We start from the raw sequence: 18,454 nt of genomic DNA on the forward strand, positions 1-18,454 counted from the left end.
CCCATCTGCTTTTCCATCATCTAGTAAATTATTTGGAACACACTGTCAGTACAGTTCAGATTTCTTGCTCCTTTAAACTGTTGCTTGGGTTCTACTTGGAGGTTTTTCCCCTCAGTGTTTTTCTCCTCCTTCTGATGAGTAATCTGATACTCAAGTAGTGGTTTTTCTTTAGTCTTTCTACTGTTGCTTTTCTTGCGTGCATCCTCCCCTCTCATTACCCTCCCCGCCCCCCCCCCAGCCACCTGGATCCTGCAGCATCTTCTGCCTGTGTACCCCCATTGGAAAGAGCAAATCCTCTATAAAATAGGAGGAAGGGGCTTAGATGCAGTCCCATTTTGTGCGACAAGTTTTGTCATTTGTTGTTCTCTTGGACACCTGGCTTTGTGGTAGACCACAGACCTTACCCTCTCTTGATTTCCTAATTGCCAGTCTTTGTTATAAATATTCACTTGGGGTGGCATGCTATTGGAGTAAATATCTCTTCTCTTGAGTAAATGATGTCAAGTTTCTTAATGTGTTTGAGTGGTATCTGAATCTTTTTAGAGTCTTGTAGTGTTGCTTGTAAGGCTTATCTAGAATAGTTCCTCTTTGGGACCAGCCTTCACCAATGTGTCTGTCATTGCTGGAAGGGATATAAAGAACCCTTATGTCCTGGCTGATCTCTTGCTTTGGATGTTGCAGGGTTAAATGCAATGCAGTTACAGAATTTGGCTGCTCTAGCTGCTGCAGCTAGTGCAGCTCAGAACACACCAAGTGGTACCAATGCTCTCACTACATCCAGCAGTCCCCTCAGCGTACTCACCAGTTCAGGTAAGTGTGTCATTGGAACCAACGTGTGCCTTGGACAGAATCTCAAGAAAGGGGTCTTTCATTTTGGAGAGTGGTTAACATCCATTTCCAAAGGGGTCAGATTATGAACAATTAATGTTCCAATGTCCTCTTCTGACTTAGAAGAGGTGAAATTTCTTTCTTAGGAGAAGAGAAATTTCATAATTTTTAGTTTGTTGTAACTGTCATTTGACTTTATACAGTAACAGTTACCGGAATCAGTAACTGAAGGCCTCTTTATTTTTTATTTATTTTTTTTTAATTTTTATTTATTTATGATAGTCTCAGAGAGAGAGAGAGAGAGAGAGAGGCAGAGACACAGGCAGAGGGAGAAGCAGGCTCCATGCACCGGGAGCCCGATGTGGGATTCGATCCCGGGTCTCCAGGATCGCGCCCTAGGCCAAAGGCAGGCGCCAAACCGCTGCGCCACCCAGGGATCCCTGAAGGCCTCTTTATAAAGAGGCTTGAGTAGTATCACTCTTATGCTTTGGTTCCTTTTGACACGAGAAGCAAATGTTGACTTGAGTTTAACACCCAGGTTTCTGATCACAGGGTCCTCACCGAGCTCCAGCAGCAGCAGCTCTGTCAACCCCATAGCCTCCCTTGGAGCCCTGCAGACATTAGCTGGAGCAACAGCAGGCCTCAACGTCAGCTCTTTGGCAGGTGAGGGACAGCCCCTGGATGTCATCAGGCCATTCTTTGTGTAGGGAGCATATTTTAAACAACCACAGTAGGTCACCATTAGAATGAACATGGTGGCCCTATAAAGTTAGAAATAATCATGGGATTTCGAGTCAGGCCTGAGTTAAATCCCACTTTTGCCCCTTAACTAGCTGTAACATATGATAACCACCTTTCTAAGGTCATTTTCTCATCCACAAAGTGGGCATAGAACACTTCAAGGGTTGTTAAGTAAATGAAATCATAGGTAAAGTGCTGAGCACATGGCTTAGTACAGTGTCAGGCATGTAGAATGTGTTTAAGTAAATATTAGCTGCTATTTTGACAATAAGGTTTACCCACCTCTTGTCCTAGACCACACACTCACCCCTTTCAGTACCCAAACCTGAGACGCTTATTTTACCACATTCCAACTCTGTGAGAAAGTGGCCGAAAAGAAAATGGAGCAGGTCATGTTTATTTTTATTTTCTATTTATTTTAAATTTTATTTATTCATGAGAGACACACACACAGAGAGGCACAGACACAGACAGAGGGAGAAGCAGGCTCCATTCCATGCAGGGAGCCTGACGTGGGACTCGATCCCAAGTCTCCAGGACCACACCCGGGACTCAAGGTGGCGCTAAGCCACTGAGCCACCCGGGCTGCCCGGAGCAGGTCATGTTTAAACGATACTAGTTCTTGCATGGGTTGGAAAAACGTAATGGGGAGAGCCACACCTGGGTGTGGCATTTTTTAATGTTCCCATGAATGACAAGGCCTGGTGAGTGTCCTAGAGCTGACCTGATTGGTATTCCTCCTCAGGGAGAAACAGAGAGAAAGGGAGAGAGATAAGGGAGAATTTTGTAGTTCATTTTTGGTATCAGTCGAGTCTTCCTAGTATGTTAATCCTGTTCTTCCCCACAACCAAGGGATGGCTGCTTTAAATGGTGGCCTGGGCAGCAGTGGCCTTTCCAACGGCACCGGAAGCACCATGGAGGCACTCACGCAGGCCTACTCGGGAATCCAGCAATACGCTGCTGCAGCACTCCCCACTCTATACAACCAGAACCTGTTGACACAGCAGAGTATTGGTGCTGCGGGGAGCCAGAAGGAAGGTGAGTGTGAAGGGAGGCTGGAGTTAGGGACCAGGGCTGGGAGTAGTGTTTCTCTACCTGCAGCAGGGCTGAAGGCATGCCAAAGGCCAGGAGGACCTTTTAGGTGGTCAGACTGACACTTTTCTTTGGCATTGTCAAGGATAGACTGAGAAGCTATGTAAACTGTATTATGCTTTTGGAATGTTCTCTGGATATGGCTCAGATCAGAACCTCTGTTTGCCCTCCTGTGATCGGGCTGCAGGTTTTAGATAAAGAAGCATACTGACCTGTGTTGACAGCATTTGGCAGTTGTCGTCGTCGTCGTCTTTTTCTTCTTCTGCTTCTGCTTCTTCTGCTTCTCCTTCTGCTTTTCCTTCTGCTTCTCCTTCTTCTCCTCCCCCTCCCTCCTCCTCCTCCTCCTCCTCCTTTTTTAAAGATTATTTACTTATTTGAGAGCAAGAGAGAACATGCCCGGGAGGAGAGGCAGAGGGAGAAGCGGGCTTCCTGCAGGACTCAATCCCGGGACTCTAGGATCATGACCCGAGCTGAAGGCAGATGCTTAACTGACTGAGCCACCCAGGTGCCTGTCAGTCTTTGTGTGTGTGTGTGTAAATCATCTGTGGATTACAAATTTGTTAGAGGATTTTTTTTTTTTTTTTTTTTTTTTTTGGTCTAGGAGTCCCTTTTAAGCTCTGTTACTGGGCATTTTCCTCATTTTCTCATCTTTTTTTCCTAATTGAGGACACAAGATGATAAGACAAAAAGAGATACGACCCATGGGTTGATGAATTGGGAAGCTTTGACATAAATGGTATTTAAATTCAGGAGAGACTTTTTTTTTTTTTTTTTAGATTTTATTTATTCCTGAGAGAAAGAGAGAGAGAGGGGCAGGGACATAGGCAGAGGGAGAAGCAGGCTCCATGTAGGACTCGATCCCAGGACCCCGAGATTACACCCTGAGCTGAAGGCAGGCACTCCACCACTGAGCCACCCAGGAGTCCCCAGGGGAGACTTTTTAAGCAGAAAAGAGGCCTGCTGGTGGTTTGTATGAATACAAAGTTCTGCTGACACCTCTGTGCTCATAGTTGACTGGATTTCTGTAGCCAGAAGCTGGCAATGTTTAAGCACTAATATGAGGGAAAGACATATGTCCTCTCTTGCCATGGCAGCAAATATTCCTGGTATAGTGCATCCTCACTGCTCTGAGTCAAGATGATTATGTGCTCTAGTAGGGATCTGAAAGAACTGTGGAAACATATAATAAACCAGGAAAAGCATGAGGATTTCCACCTGGTGCTGTGAAGACTAATGAGTGGGAGGAAGGGTGGAGAGAGGCATAGCGTTTTATGTAGAATGGCCAGAGGTCTCTAACTTGACATTTAAGCCCAGTCTGGAGGAAGTAAGGAAGCAAGCCATACATCCGTCTAGAGGAAGAAGAGTAATGGGGGCAGAGGAACACCAAGTGCCAAGGCCCTGAGGCAGCACTCCCTGCAACAGCAGGGATGCCGGGTGGCTAGGGAATGGCCGGACTGCAATTGTATTAAGGCTTCTTTGGTTAGAAGGTCATTGAGTATCAGTGGTTGGAAGAGGAAAGCCTATTCTATTTTTGAGGTTGGTGTTAATCATAGGCACTTTTTAAAATGTAATTTCTTTTTATTGAGTTGTACTTTACATATTGTAAAATTCACCCTTTGGGGAATATATAGCTTTGTGAGCTTTGATGAATGCATAGTCATGTAACCGTGTTCACAGATGATGACCATTTCCTTCACCCTCAGAAATTCCCTCAATATCCCTTTGTAGTCATCCCTTGCCCCACCTTCTGCCTCACAGCGGCCAATCTCTTTGCTGTCCCAGTAGTTTCTTTCTTTCTTTTTTTTTTTTTTTTGTCCCAGTAGTTTCTAGCACAGTTTTGAAACCTGTTTTGTTTGTAATCTCTTGCTCTCTTGCTACCTCTTTTTCTGTATTTCTGTATAAGCCTTTAGCCTTTGGTTTTATTGCACCACACACAAGTCTGCTGACTTTATTGTCCCAGTACTCACTCCTCTCACAGTCAAATTCTGATACCCCTCAATGGGAAGGAGTCTTGAGTTTCAGTGATTGCTCTTCAGTTTCCTGTTTTGTATTTAGAGCATCTTCAGTTCTCCAAATGAATCTGTTGGACTACAGAGAGTTTTGTTCTAAGATTTCTTAATTTGAGAGCAGAAAAGCAAGGGGAGGGGCAGAGGGAGAGAAAGAATCCTCACGCAGGCTACCTGCAGAACCCTGTGCGGGGCTCAATCCCAGGATCCTAAGATCATGACCTGAGCCAAAATCAAGAATCAGCTGCTTAACTGACTGAGCCACCCAGGCACCCCAGGCTACAGACAGTTTTAATGCAGGTGGAAATGAGAAACAGTGGTAGCTGGGTGGGGGAGTGGAATGGGGGTAAGCTTGACACTGATGCCTTTTCAATCAATGGGTATTTTGAAGGTCCAGAGGGAGCCAACCTGTTCATCTACCACCTGCCCCAGGAGTTTGGAGATCAGGACCTGCTACAGATGTTTATGCCCTTTGGAAATGTCGTGTCTGCCAAGGTTTTCATAGATAAGCAGACAAACCTGAGCAAGTGTTTTGGTATGTTGGCTTCACTTCTGGCTTTGGGAGGTTTAAGTATTGTTACCACTGAGAATGAGAAGGGGCTGATAGCAGGAAGAGCTGGGTTTGAGTTTGGGTTACTATTTAACTCAACCTTAGGCAGATAACATGACCTCTTGTCGAGCCTCAGTTTTTTTCATTTCTGTAGCAGGGATGGTAGATTTCTATCCACACTGTTTTTCCAGAGGTACAAAATAATACATGGAAATAGCTTGGTCAGAAAATGGAAAAGCGCTATATATATGTCTGATGGTATAGTCAGGAATCTGATTTATCTCCTGTGATGGGATTTCTAGAATTCTTGTCCCTGCTGAGAAATATAGGATATGAGACTATTTCTACAAGGCATCTCTTGTTTAAGGAGGACTCAGACTCTCTTTGCCTCATCATGTCCCTAACCCAGGGTTCTGCTTGGATACACAGGTTTTGTAAGTTACGACAATCCTGTTTCGGCTCAAGCTGCCATCCAGTCCATGAACGGCTTTCAGATTGGCATGAAGCGGCTTAAAGTGCAGCTCAAACGTTCGAAGAATGACAGCAAGCCCTACTGAGCGTGCTCCCCTCTGAGACTGGAGTGAGAGGGTCTTCTGGTAAGTGGGGGAGGAGCACCCTTAATGATTCGAAGCCCTAAGGCTGTGTGTTGACAGCCCTGGACCCTGATCCCTGCCACTCTCGCAGGCACAGCTTGCCCTGAAGACTCGGCTACTGCCTTCTGTGGGAGTTTCGCTTCGTACAGAGGACGAGTTTGTGCTTTGGTTTCCAGTGTTTTACTTTGGAGTTTAGGTGCCATATCCTGAGTTTTTTTCTTTATTTAAAGTTTGCTGTGTTTGTAACCAGTGTGTGTTGAGAAGGACCAACATCAAACCGCCCTGGGGGAGGTGGGGGAATGGAGAAACATTAAAAAAGAAGATCAGAGCTTTCCCCAAACTACCCCAAGAGAGAGGACTGAGTGAAACCAAAAACTGACCCTAGAATCTCCCTTAGTACAGGAGTGGATGAGATGAAAACTGGTTCCCAAGAGCCTTGGGGGGCGGAGGCAGGGTTGCCTTTGGAGGTGAGGAGAGTTGACCCACACCCAGTGGCCCCCGGAGCTGGAGGCTGAAGCACCTCCCTAGCCGCCTATGGAGTTCTTGCCACCTGTCTTTCAGATTTTTGTGCAAGATTTCTGCTCCTCTTTCCCAAGAAGGAGATGACAGTTCTCTGGGAATAAAGCACCTATTAAATTAGCCTGACATATGCAGAAGGCAAGGAGACATTACACATTACCAGCTTTTCCAGCCACTGATTGGTGTTGGATTGGCTCTGCCTGGCTGGTGGCTGCCTTTTAGGGAGAAGCAGCCAGTCAAAGAGGTCGTTTTTAGTTTATTTCAACACATTATTAGACCATGGCTCATTTCTAACAGGTCCCTTGAAACAAGGCCTCTAGGGAAGACATTGTCTGGTTTCCTTCCTTGTAGTTGACCACAGCAAAGAGTGTCAATTCATCCCAAGGCACAGTTTTCTCGTGAGGGTAGATCTAAGCAGGGCTTACAGTATGTAGTTGAAGGGGGCACCTCTCCTGAGCAGAGAGATCAAAAGCCATCAAGTTAGGGGAGGAGGAGCCTGCTTCTTGGTGTACCTAAATCAGAAGGTCTCCTTAAGCCAGAGTGCTACATTTGTCAGTGGCCAGCACTCAGTGCTTAAAAGGATGAGAGATCTATGCTTAGCTCCTTGGTTGAGGGGCCCAGATGTAGTATTCCCCCCCAAGGCAGGCCCTTCTAACCACTCCAGCCCCTTCTGCTCTTGGGGATAGAGGAGATAACAGGACGTTTACAGCCTCCATATGGATTTAGTGTTCATTTACCTCAGTATTACCATGTTCATTTTTGTCCTCGTGCTTACAGTTAGCTCCCTGCTGCCTCCCACAGGTCTTAACTCTGGCTCTTGCCTGTGACCCACACAGCCTCTGGCCCTGCCTCTGCTCCAAGAAATGCTGTGGGGGTGGAAAGCCAGAAAGGACGTGCTGTTGGGAATGTGCACCTGGGCAGAGGTAGCCCTGTTGGGATATGACTCTTAGCCAAGGCCAGGGACTGGGTCCTTGGGATCTTAAACCTCACAAACATCAGTCCCTGACCCCTAGCAACAGAGATGAGATTAAAGGGGTTGATTTGGTATTAAGTCATAGGGGGGGCTCTCTCCTTGTCATGCTGGCCATTTGGGTCACAGACAGGGATTGACCATCTTGCTGTTGTACAGGTAGTTTGGTGGTGTTTGATTATCCCATTGAAGCAGGGACAGCTGTTCCCTTCTCATAGTGATAACTTGGGTCTGTTGTCCTCTAAGAGACGTGAAACATACTTCTTAAGCTGAACCACGTAAACTTGAATTCCGCGCACTGGGAGAAATGTGTCCTGTGTTTCAAGGATAAAACTGTTCCAAAGGCTTCCAGGGTCATGATGGGATTTTTTTAAATAAATGCAAAAAATAAAAATAAAAAAGAAAAAAGAAAAAAAGAAAAAAATGCTAGGTTGGGGAGGCGCTGTTCTGAATCCCAACCGGCTGGAACCAAGAATGTCGTTTCTATTTTTATAGAAGTTTTATACAGCTCCGGGGTGGAGAATATTTATTACCTAAATTATATCTCTGGAAAAGGCCAGGATTTTGTAGAATCCAGAATGTGATTGTTGTACACACAGGGTGCTGTGTATGATTGAAACTACTGACTCTCTGTGGCCCGTTTGCAGCCCAGCTAATAATCTGCCAGAGGGGAAGGAGTTAATGCTGTGAATTGGCAGAGGAGAGAGCTGTGCTCCCCAGGGTGCTGCCGGTGCTGTGATAGCTGACCTTCTGTTCTGTCTTCCTTCTTGGCCATGTGGGGTTTTCCAAAGCCCAGAATTCCACTCCCTTCCTACTTTCTCTCCCTACCTCTTTCTCCTCCCCATTTCAACTATTATTTGTCCTGGACTCTGGGACCTTATGAAATGCCTTTTCAAATAACATGAAAGGCAAAGGTGCAATCAGCCTGCCTTTGGTAGCAGACCCAGAGGTTCCATACCTGCTTGTGAGTTCTCTTTTCTAAAAGGAGTATGCGTCACAGCAGGGCCCTGGGCTGCCATAGTGGCCAGCTGGTGAGACAAGGCACTTCTCTGTTCTCCTCTCCCCTGCCCAGTGAGTGAGCATAATAGCACTGCCCTTGAGCACAGTTCTCTCCCCAGGCCAAAGATGGTTTGTGAAGAAGCTGCTCCCCTACAAGTCTCATGGTGTGGAAGGGTTCAGCTTGGAGAGTGGAAACTAGCAGTCAAGTCTTAAGCAATCCTTTTCTGTTGTGTGGGGGTTTCACTTCATAAGTGTGTTTTCTGCCTATAGTTTTGTTTCTTACTTGGGTTTCATCATGAAATTGATTTGCCTTGAATGCAACCAGACACTGTCTCCTGGGTCCCACATGAGTGGCCAGGGCCTTATGTGGAAGCTAAGAGCTTGGATTTCTGGAAACAAAAGGCTGTTCCCATAGAATTGAGGAGAAATCCTGGCCCTTTCCTCTAGAGAGTTCTCCCCACTCCAGCCATTGTCTTCTGCTTTCTCCTGGGTTTGACGAGGGGAGAGGCTGGAGCTCTGTTCCACCAGAGACCTCCCTTCTTTTCCCACTACAGATGTGTTTGGGTACCTCGGGGGAAATCCAAGCCTTAGGTTCCCTTCTGTCTCTGGCAGTTGGATGTTTTCTTGGTGTCCTCCATGTCCTTTTTGACTTTTCCCTGTGTCCATTGTTAGCATGTGCAAAAGTTCCCTGTCATTACCCAGCCCCCGCCCCGCCCGCCTCCTCATTTCAGGGCTGTACACAGTGAGTGTTCTCTTCTCTCTCTCTCTCTGTTTGGATGTATTGCTCTGTGTAACTCAGTGGGTCTCCCTCTTTCTGGTTTGTTTTTTTTTCTAGATTCCTGCCGTTTGTTCATCGTTGTGCCTAAAGCATGTCGATGTGGCGTCAAGTACATCGTCCAAATCCCTGTCTCTTCAGCTTCTCTGATGCTTGAACTCTCACCTTTGACCTTGTGTTGACCTTTGATGCTGACGTGTATTTTTATTATGTTTGTTTCTTTCTTTGTTATTTCTTTTTTCTTTTCCTTTTTTTTTCTTTTGTGCTGCCAAATTGGTTTTGCTAGAACGACTGCTGAAGGGGAAATATTTAAACTTGCATTTGAATATAAAAAAATCTATTTTTCTAGAACTTCATAAGATAACCACTTGATTTTGTGATTCCAATTCTTTGTAACTGTCTTCAGAGCAGCCCTACTAGCACATACCGCGTGGTGTTTGTATTTCTGTGAACACACAGCCAGTCCGTTTCTAGGCTTTGTTTCTCTGTGTGCTTAGTTTTAAAGACAACTTTGAAGTAAACAATGAAATAAAAGATGTCACTAAAACCTTTGAGGCTCCTGAGCACATTTTGCTGATACAGTTTGTGGGGCTTGAGGAGACCGCATGTGTTCTTTTGTTTTTCTGAGTTGTCTACTGCAGAAAACACCTGAACCCCCTTTCCTTTTTGACTGCAGGCTGCAGTCTGGGCCCCAGCCAGCCCTTTTTCTTTTTCTTTTGTGGTTCTTCCCTGTAGTGACCCTGCAGGGAGCCTTCAAATCCCTCTTGCCCCTTCCCCTCAGCCCCGCTGTGCCCACCTCCATGCTTGTTCCTACAGTCTCCACAGCAAAATGTGATGCTTTGATTTTTTTGTTTTTGTTTTTGGTTTTGTATTTTTGTGTTTTTGTTTTGAATTTTTTCCTTTCCTACTAAGATTATGCCCAGAAAAAACAAGTTTTGCATGTTTCCTGCTGTTTCTTCACACCTTCGTATATATATCACCTTCACCTCTCTGTTTTCTATAGTTTGTGCAAAAACTGACCGATTTAAAAGGGTTTCAAAGAAGCTGTTTTAAATTGTTGTGGGGTTGATTATTTTTTTCAAGATTGTATTGTTTTATTTTGAAGTGGCAACTTTCTCCTCTATTGCCCTTAGAGCGTTTGCCTGTGCACTTAGACTGTCACCTTATGTGGCCTCCAGGCCTCAGCGGGGCAGGGAGAGGGGTCAGTCCAGGAGGCTGGCTGCTCTGCTCAGTGATGGGTGGGAAGGGGCATCCCCCCCCCCCAAGAGGCATGAGGAGCAGAGATAGAACCCAGAAGGTGGCTGCGGGGTGGGGGGGTTGGGGGTGGGAAGAGGTTTAGAGTATTAGGGGTAGTGAGTGTCCCTCAGCCCCGAAGAAGGAGGGTGCTCTTAACCACTCGGAGGAGGCCGTCTGTGCACTAAGTGGCAATATACCTGCCAGCGCTTTTCCTAGGTGACAAGCACAATACTACAGTCTTCACACTGTTTACAGCCCTGGGCACCAACTACCCCACACTGGCTCTTCACTGAAGCTCTGCCCTTGCTTAGCTAGTGGGGTGGGGGTGAGGGCAGGGATTTTTTTTTTTTAACTGGGTGAAGAGCCAAAAAGCTACTGTCCCTGGGTGCCAGGCAAGCCAGTTCCTTGGTTCCCTGAAGGGAACTTGCTCTCCTCTCTTGTGGCACCATCCAACCTCAGGGTCTTAGGGACTTTTGAGTAAGAATTTGAATGGCGGAGGGAGAGGCCAGAGGAGACTAGAGGTCACAAGATGGATCTGTGGAGGTAAGAGGTTGCAGAGGGAGGAGTTTGATAGATTCCACCCAGACCTAAGTTGCTGGTGGGTGGGAGAGCTGGGAAGTAGGATTATCCAGGGAAGGGTGAAGAGGGGTAGCCGAGGGACTGGGGGGAGGGGGGTGGGGAAGGTAGAAGCACTGTTAGCATCATCCATACAGGGGTTGATGAAGGAAGGGATCCTGGCAGAATTTTTGCTCTGGGACCCGCAAGTTGCCTAGTATTATGCTTGAGGCCACTCTCACTAGGAGGAAGGGGCGGCCAAATGGAGGCCCAGTAGATGGTAGGCTGCTTAATTTCCTGGAAGGGGTGATTGGATGGAAAGAGGCCAGGAACCCCAGCCTGAGCGAGACTGCCGTGCACCCCACAGTCTGACTGCACAGAGCCGCCTCTGTTGGCAGAAGGCGCTGAGGCTCCCCTTCCTGTGTATTCAGAATCCGTGTTTGCCAATATATTTTGCTTTCAATTCCAAGAGGAGCTCTGGGAAAACCTGTGGATAAAACCAAATGCCAAACGTTTTGGACGTTGTTTCCTTTTCCTTTTTCTCTCTCTGATTGTTTTAATTGTTCTGTGGTGGTTTTAATGGATTTGAGACCCTGGAGCGGCAGCTGCCTTTCTGATTTCCAGCTGCTTTTTGTGAATAATTTAAAAAGAAAAAAAAAAAAGAAACTTTACATTTTGGAGACAAACCTGTGTGAGTTTTTTATTGGTACAAACGTTGTATTTAACACTAGGGGTTTTGTACAGTTTTTTGCCTTTTCTACTAGAAAACAATGTAAAGTGATTTCACAATGTGAAGAGAAAAAAAAAATTGCCACTATGACCAAACGCACAGTCTGTTCTGCAGCAACAACGGGATTCAATCAACTCAAAGTCGTGATTCAGCCGTAGAAATGCTTTTCCTTTACCTTGTTTGAGCTTTTCCTTTCTTTCCTGTTTTGATTTGCAAAAGAAAATGTCTTTTTTGTGTGAACTTGTGTTGTACTATGTAGAAAATTATGGATTTTACTTTAATGGTTTAAAAAAAAAAAGGCAAGAAGAGCCTTTGTCGCTTTTCTGACCTGATCACAGAGTTTGTGTAGTGGATTAAAAAAGAAAAAAAAAATTGTTACAAGTTTGGAGCAAGGGAGTATGTGTTTAAAAGGAATCTCCTTCCTTTTTGTGTGTTTTTCCTTTTGTCCCAATGGGGAACCTAAATCTGTTTTAATTGCACAGACACACGGACAAAAAGTCATTTTGTATCTGCCAAGTGTGGTACCTTCCTTTGTTTATTTGCTATTAAACTGTTTGAGAAGAACTGATGATGTCTTCAGAGTTATTATTGGTTATCGGGGTGGTCATTGGGGTCCTTGGGTCTGGTGGGCGTTCGGGGCATTCCTGAAGAAGGGGTGGGGATCCTGGTAAGGTTTCATTTTGGTGTGCCAGTTTCATGAAACTGAACTCACCAAAGCCTCCTGCAAGAACGTAATTTCTCCTAGAAAACTACCTTCTCCGTCACCCTCCATTCTTCCACAGCATCCCTGCTGACACAGGAGTACCTTCAAACCTTTTTGGCAACCTTGATTTTTGTGCTGCTTTCATTTCTGATAGTGGCTACCACACTGCAGAATTGGCCAAAACTGTGAGTGCAGATCCTCTCTCTGGGCTGTGGAGTTCTGCACCCCAGGGAGGTGTCTGACCAGCACGGTCCCAGAGCTTCCTCTCTGGGCCTTTCATGTTCCACCCCAGGGTGGTTCAGCAACTTTCCTTCCCCCCTCATCTTCCCCCCCCCCCACCCCCATCTTGATCACCTAAGTGCATTTCTAAGATTGAGTTTACTACTTAGTAATTCTAGGTCAGTTTCCAAGTGAGACCCAACATCTGGGCCTCCTCAGACATCCAAGAGCTGTAGGCTCAGCACCAGGCTGGGAGTCTAGAGGCTTGTCACCAGCACATGGGCTATGGGTGGGTCAGGCCTCACCTTCCTCAGAGTCCCTCTTTGTGGAGTGTGTCTGGAGGAACATTTCTTAGTGGGAGTTGCACTGAATACTAGCCCATGAAATGTTCTATGAAATAGGAGTTCTGAAAGCAAATAGTTTGGGAATAGTGCTTTCTCATTTGTGATCATTAAAAATAAGTTTAAAAGTGAAAACTTTGTATTACTCTACTCTGTAATAATTATCCTACCTAATATTCATTGACTTTAACCACAATCCAAGTGCTGTGGGAAACACCTGTTACATGTTACATGTTTTAGTCGGTGAGGAAGCTGCTGTTCCCATCCCTATTTTGTAGATGAGCAAACTGAGGTTAAAAGAAATTGGGTTGGGGCGCCTGGGTGATGCAGTTGGCTAAGTGTCTGAATCTCTGTTTCAGCTCAGGTTATGATCTCAGGGTTGTGCAGTTGGGCTCTCTGCTGAGCGCAGAGTGCCTGAGATCTCCTCCCTCTGCCCACACATTGGTGTGCTCGCTCTCTTTCACTCAAAATAAATCTTAAAAAAAAAAAAAAAAAAAGAATTGGGTTGCCTACTAGAAAGTGGTGCGCACTGAGACTCAAACCAGATCTGCCTGCCTCCCAAGCCCTTTCTCTTAAGCACCAGTGAGGAGAAATAACGCCAGGAAATGTGTGTCTTCTCACACAATTACACCCCGTCCTCTAGACTCTAGTGAAGTGAACCTGGGGGTCTGTAACTTGTGGCTCCTTTAGGTTTTTCACCACTGCAGCCTGGCCCTCCATAGAGCAGCTGTCTTGGTATAGAAGGGATTTGCTGAAAACTCACTGTTCCCAGATAGGTGGTCAGTGAGGTGTCCCATCCTGTGAGGAACAAGGTGCATCCGGTATCATTCCTGCCACTCAGGTCTCCTCAATCTGGTGCCACCTAAACTATTCTTTACCTAATGGGTTCTCCCCTCCCCCCATTGTGATAAAATGTATATAACAAAATTTTCAGGGTGCCTGGGTGGCTCAGTTAAATGTCTGCCTTCAGCTCAGGTCATGATCCTGGGGTCCTGGGATCAAGCCCTTCATCAGGCTTCCTGCTCTGCGGGGAGCCTGCTTCTCCCTCTCCCACTGCCTGGTGCTCTGCCTCTTTATGCACTCGTTTGCTCGCTCACTCTCTAATAAATAAAATCTTTTTTTTTTTTAATTTTTATTTATTTATGATAGTCATACAGAGAGAGAGAAACAGGCAGAGACACAGGCAGAGGGAGAAGCAGGCTCCATGCACCGGGAGCCCGATGTGGGATTCGATCCCGGCTCTCCAGGATCGTGCCCTGGGCCAAAGGCAGGCGCCAAACCGCTGCGCCACCCAGGGATCCCTAATAAATAAAATCTTAAAACAACACAAAGTTTCCTTAAACCATTCATAAGTAGATAATTAAGTGGTATTCACCACATTTACAGTCTTGTACAAGCATCACCACCTATGGTTTTTAAATCAACTTGAAATGCACCTATTTCAACTTCACCTCATTCTGACCATTAATATTTTTCATAAATGTGAAAATATCACAAGCTTGATATTTTAATTTTTTTAAGATTTTTAAAATTTATTTATTCATGATAGACATAGAGAAAGAGAGAGGCAAAGACATAGGCAAAGGGAGAAGAAGGCTCCCTGCAGGGAGCCCGATGTGGGACTTGATCTCGGGACCCCAGGATCACACCTTGAGCTGAAGGCAGATGCTCAACCACTGAGCCACCCAAGCGTCCCTATTTAAATTGTTTTTAAATGTAGATTAATTATATGTGTCTACATACACATTAAACTACATAACCAACATATATGAAATGTCCTTAAGGTGCCTTCTCAAAGAGGGTGTTTCACAAACTTCAGGGATTGGGGCCAAGCTGGAGAGTCAGAGGCTTTGAGGACTCCCTTCTTGACCTGTTTCAGTGACAAGGTGGTTGAACATGAAGTTCTCTCCCAGCACAGATTCTTCTGTCACTCAAGATCAAAGTGACAGATCTCGGCTTTTAAGTCTTTGCTGTAGGACGCTTGTTCTCCTGAGGTAAAACTTGATATAAAAATGAAATGTGAAGTACAACTCGTTATCTTTCAAATTAACATTGTACTTAGGCTGTTGTTTCTCTTTAAAATTTACCAAAAAGCCACCCGCAGCCCAGGTGGCTCAGTGGTTTAGCGCTGCCTTCAGCCCAGGGCCTGATCCTGGAGACCGGGGATCGAGTCCCACATCGAGCATGGAGCCTGCTTCTCCCTCTGCCTGTGTCTCTGCCTCTCTCTCTCTCTCTCTCTTTCATGAATGAATAATCTTTAAAAAAATAAAACGAAATAAAATTTACCAAAAAGGGGACACCTGGGTGGCTCAGCGGTTGAGTGTCTGCCTTTGACTCAGGGTGTGATCCTGGAGTCCTAGGATTGAGTCCCACATCAGGCTCCCTGCAAGGAGCCTGCTTCTCCCTCTGCCTGTGTCTCTGCCTCTCTCTGTCTGTGTCTCTCATGAATAAACAAAATCTTTATAAAAAAATAAAATTTAGCAAAAAGAAAATGCCAAAAGTAACTGTTTTTAACCTCTTAAAAATTTAGGCTTGTGCACCTTTAGAATTGTATAGCTGTGTCTTAGTTACACTGTTTGTATTCCTTTTTATATATTTTTTATTTTTTAAAAAAGATTTTATTTATTCATGAGAGCCAGAGAGACACAGAGACACAGGCAGAGGGAAAAGCAGGCTCCATGCAGAGAACCCGATGTGGGACTTGATCCCACGACCTGGGATCACGCTCTGAGCTGAAGGCAGATGCTCAACCCCTGAGCCACCCAGGCGTCCCTGTATTCCTTTTTAAAACCCACATGCAGTCACCTTTTTTTTTTTTAATAGATTCCTCAGCACCTAGTTGTTCCCATGCTCCTGGCTCCTGGCTCACCACAGAGGCAGCCCCCGCATTGGGCTCTCTTGGCCAGCACACAGCTGCCGTAACGCTCCCAGGTCTTCCACATACTGTGCTCCCTTGAACCTCTCAGTCCCTGATGAAGAAAGGCATCGGGAAGGAAATGAAATCCAGGTTTGTGACTTCACCTCTGGGAATGTCACACTACTGTCTGACAACGTTGCCCTTCCAAGAGGGATTGTAGATGGCTTTTTCTTGCACCTTCTGCCTTTCTCAAGCATTTTCCTTCTCTCTCAGGAGTCCTTTCCAACCCCCACCATCTGCTGTTTAATTTCTTCTGCATACATTGACTTTCTCTTTTCCTGGTAAAGGCTTCAGCTCTAGGGATGGCTCTTGCTTTTTTAAAGAGTCTTGAGAGAAGGGGAAATGGAACACGTTTCAACTGGGAAGAGGCATCCTGACGCTCCTGTAGCCAAGGCCACAGGGCTTTAGCACTGCCTGCATCCCCACCAACACCCCGTCCGCCCCCTAAGGGGGTCCCACTGTCCTGAGGCCTCCTGAGGTTTTGGTGTTTTAAAATTGCTATAATTCACTCACTTAGAGGGGACAAGTCCTTGGATTTTAGCATTGTGCAACCACCACCACAACCTAATTTTAGAACATTTTCATCACCCTGAGAAGAAACCCCGTACTCCTTAGCAGTCACTCCCCTTCTCACCTCCCCCTCATTCCCAGCCCCTGGCAACCAGTAATCTTTCTGCTCTATAGATTTGCCTATTCTGGACGTGTCATATAAATGCAGTCATAGAATATGTGCCTTTTGTGTCTGGCTTTCACTTAGCCTTGTTCTTTCCTCCCCCTACTTGAAAGCAACTCACAGCACTAGGCTTGTGCCACCTGCTCCTGCCATTCCTGGTCCTTCTGAGCCTGCTTTCTTGCAATCCAGCCACGTTTCTGCAGCTCCTGTCCCTTCCACTTCTCCAGCGCCCCGTGTGTTCCCACTTCACCATCTGCCTCACCCTAAATCTGGCTGTCTTCTGGACCTGTCTACACTGTCCAGTTTGACTAGCCCCTAACCACTGTAGCTACTTAAATTTCATTCCTCACTTTCACAGTGAAGCTATATGTGACCGAGGACTGCCATATTGGACAGTGCAAGGCCTAGAACAATTTCCATTATGGCAGTCAGTTACAGTGGCCAAGACTGAGTTTGATTTAGAAATTAGCATCTCGGGCAGCCCGGGTGGCTCAGCGGTTTAGTGCTGCCTTTGGCCCAGGGCATGATCCTGGAGACCTGGGATCGAGTCCCACATCAGGCCGCTGCATGGAGCCTGCTTCTCCTTCTGCCTGTGTCTCTCCCTCTCTCTCGCTCTCTCTCTGTGTGTCTCTCATAAATAAATAAAATCTTTTTAAAAAAATTTCTATCTCCAGAAGAAAGGAAATAATTTCATACTTTGTTTATAGATTGCTAACGACCAGCTATTACCTGAGTTCTCCATAGACCCTCCTCAGTGGCCATGTAACAAATGACAGCCAAGTCCCCAGAGCCACCTTACAGTTCTAATGCAACTTCCGAGGCAGCCCTAGGGGTGCCATCCCATGAAGAAGTAGGTAGCACCAGCTTGGCCCTCTGCTGCTGGAGACTCCCTTTGGCAGTCTGGGAACTCCCAAGGGAGGGGCACCTGGTTGCGGTCCCCCAGCCTTGAGAGTGCCACCAACCCAGTCATCCTTAAAGTCTAGTGTGCCCAGAGGCTGACATGATGCAGTAACCTTTAAAAAAAAAAAAATCATTCTAGGACATCTGGGTGGTACAGTCAGTTAAGCGTCCCGACTCTTGATTTTGGCTCAGGTCGTGGTTGTGGGTTGGAGCCCCACGTTCGTTCGGGCTCCCTGCTCAGTGGGGAGTCTCCTTCTCTCCTCCTGCCCCACCCCTCATGCTCACTCGCACTCCAAAAATTTTTTTAAGATTTTTTTATTCATTCACGAGAGACACAGAAAGAGAGACAGACACAGGCAGAGGGAGAAGCAGGCTCCATGCGGGGAGCCCGACGTGGGACTCGATCCCGGGTCCCCAGGATCACACCCTGCGCAAAGGCGGCACTAAACTGCTGAGCCACCCAGGCTGCCCTGCAAAATGATTTTTTAAAACATTCACTTGAGGAGATCCCTGGGTGGCTCAGCGGTTTAGCGCCTGCCTTTGCCCAGGGTGTGATCCTGGGGACCCGGGATCGAGTCCCACGTCGGGCTCCCCGCATGGAGCCTGCTTCTCCCTCTGCCTGTGTCTCTGCCCCTCTGTGTGTGTGTCTCTCTCATGAATGAATAAATAAGATATATTTTTTTAAAATCATTTTGCGGCGCAGGGGGCCCCTGAGTGGCTCCATCGGTTAAGCGTCTGCCTTCAGCTCAGGTCATGAACTCAGAGTCCTGGGGTTGAGCTCCATGTTGGGCTCCGTGCTCAGCAGGGAGCCCGCTTCACCCTCTCCTCCCTGCTCGTGCTCTCTCGCTATTTCTCTCTCTCAAATAAATAAATAATCTTTTTTAGAAATCATTTTAAGGCTTCAGGGGTTTTTAAATGCAAAACATTATAATTATATAGAAGAGACTTTAGAGTATGGTGAGGAAAGCTTGTTCAGTAATTTCTTTTTTTTTTTTTTAAGATTTTATTTATTCATGAGAGAGACAGAGAGAGGTAGAGTCACAGGCTGAGGGAGAAGCAGGCTCCGTGTGGGGAGCCTGATGTGGGACCCAGTCCCAGGACTCCAGG

At 46.3% G+C, this 18,454-nt stretch overlaps 1 protein-coding gene across 16 annotated transcripts in view; it reads left to right on the top strand.

The window, feature by feature from the left end:
- The window catches only part of CELF1 (CUGBP Elav-like family member 1), an 88,837-nt gene that overhangs the window by 69,999 nt on the left and 384 nt on the right, over positions 1-18,454 (top strand). For 14 of the 16 annotated variants that reach the window (XM_041773189.1, XM_041773184.1, XM_041773182.1 and 11 more), the window contains 6 exons: positions 682-810; positions 1,381-1,491; positions 2,422-2,607; positions 5,059-5,202; positions 5,647-5,813; positions 9,134-12,158. In XM_041773189.1, the coding sequence (XP_041629123.1) occupies positions 682-810; positions 1,381-1,491; positions 2,422-2,607; positions 5,059-5,202; positions 5,647-5,774 (698 nt within the window). In that variant the 3' untranslated portion in view covers positions 5,775-5,813; positions 9,134-12,158. Of the gene's footprint in view, positions 1-681; positions 811-1,380; positions 1,492-2,421; positions 2,608-5,058; positions 5,203-5,646; positions 5,814-5,901; positions 12,159-15,680; positions 15,865-18,454 lie in introns of those variants that run through there. The other 2 variants (XR_005990557.1, XM_041773180.1) reach the window with 2 other exon arrangements.

This window comes from Vulpes lagopus, chromosome 11, assembly GCF_018345385.1.
Source record: "Vulpes lagopus strain Blue_001 chromosome 11, ASM1834538v1, whole genome shotgun sequence".
NCBI lineage: Eukaryota > Metazoa > Chordata > Mammalia > Carnivora > Canidae > Vulpes > Vulpes lagopus.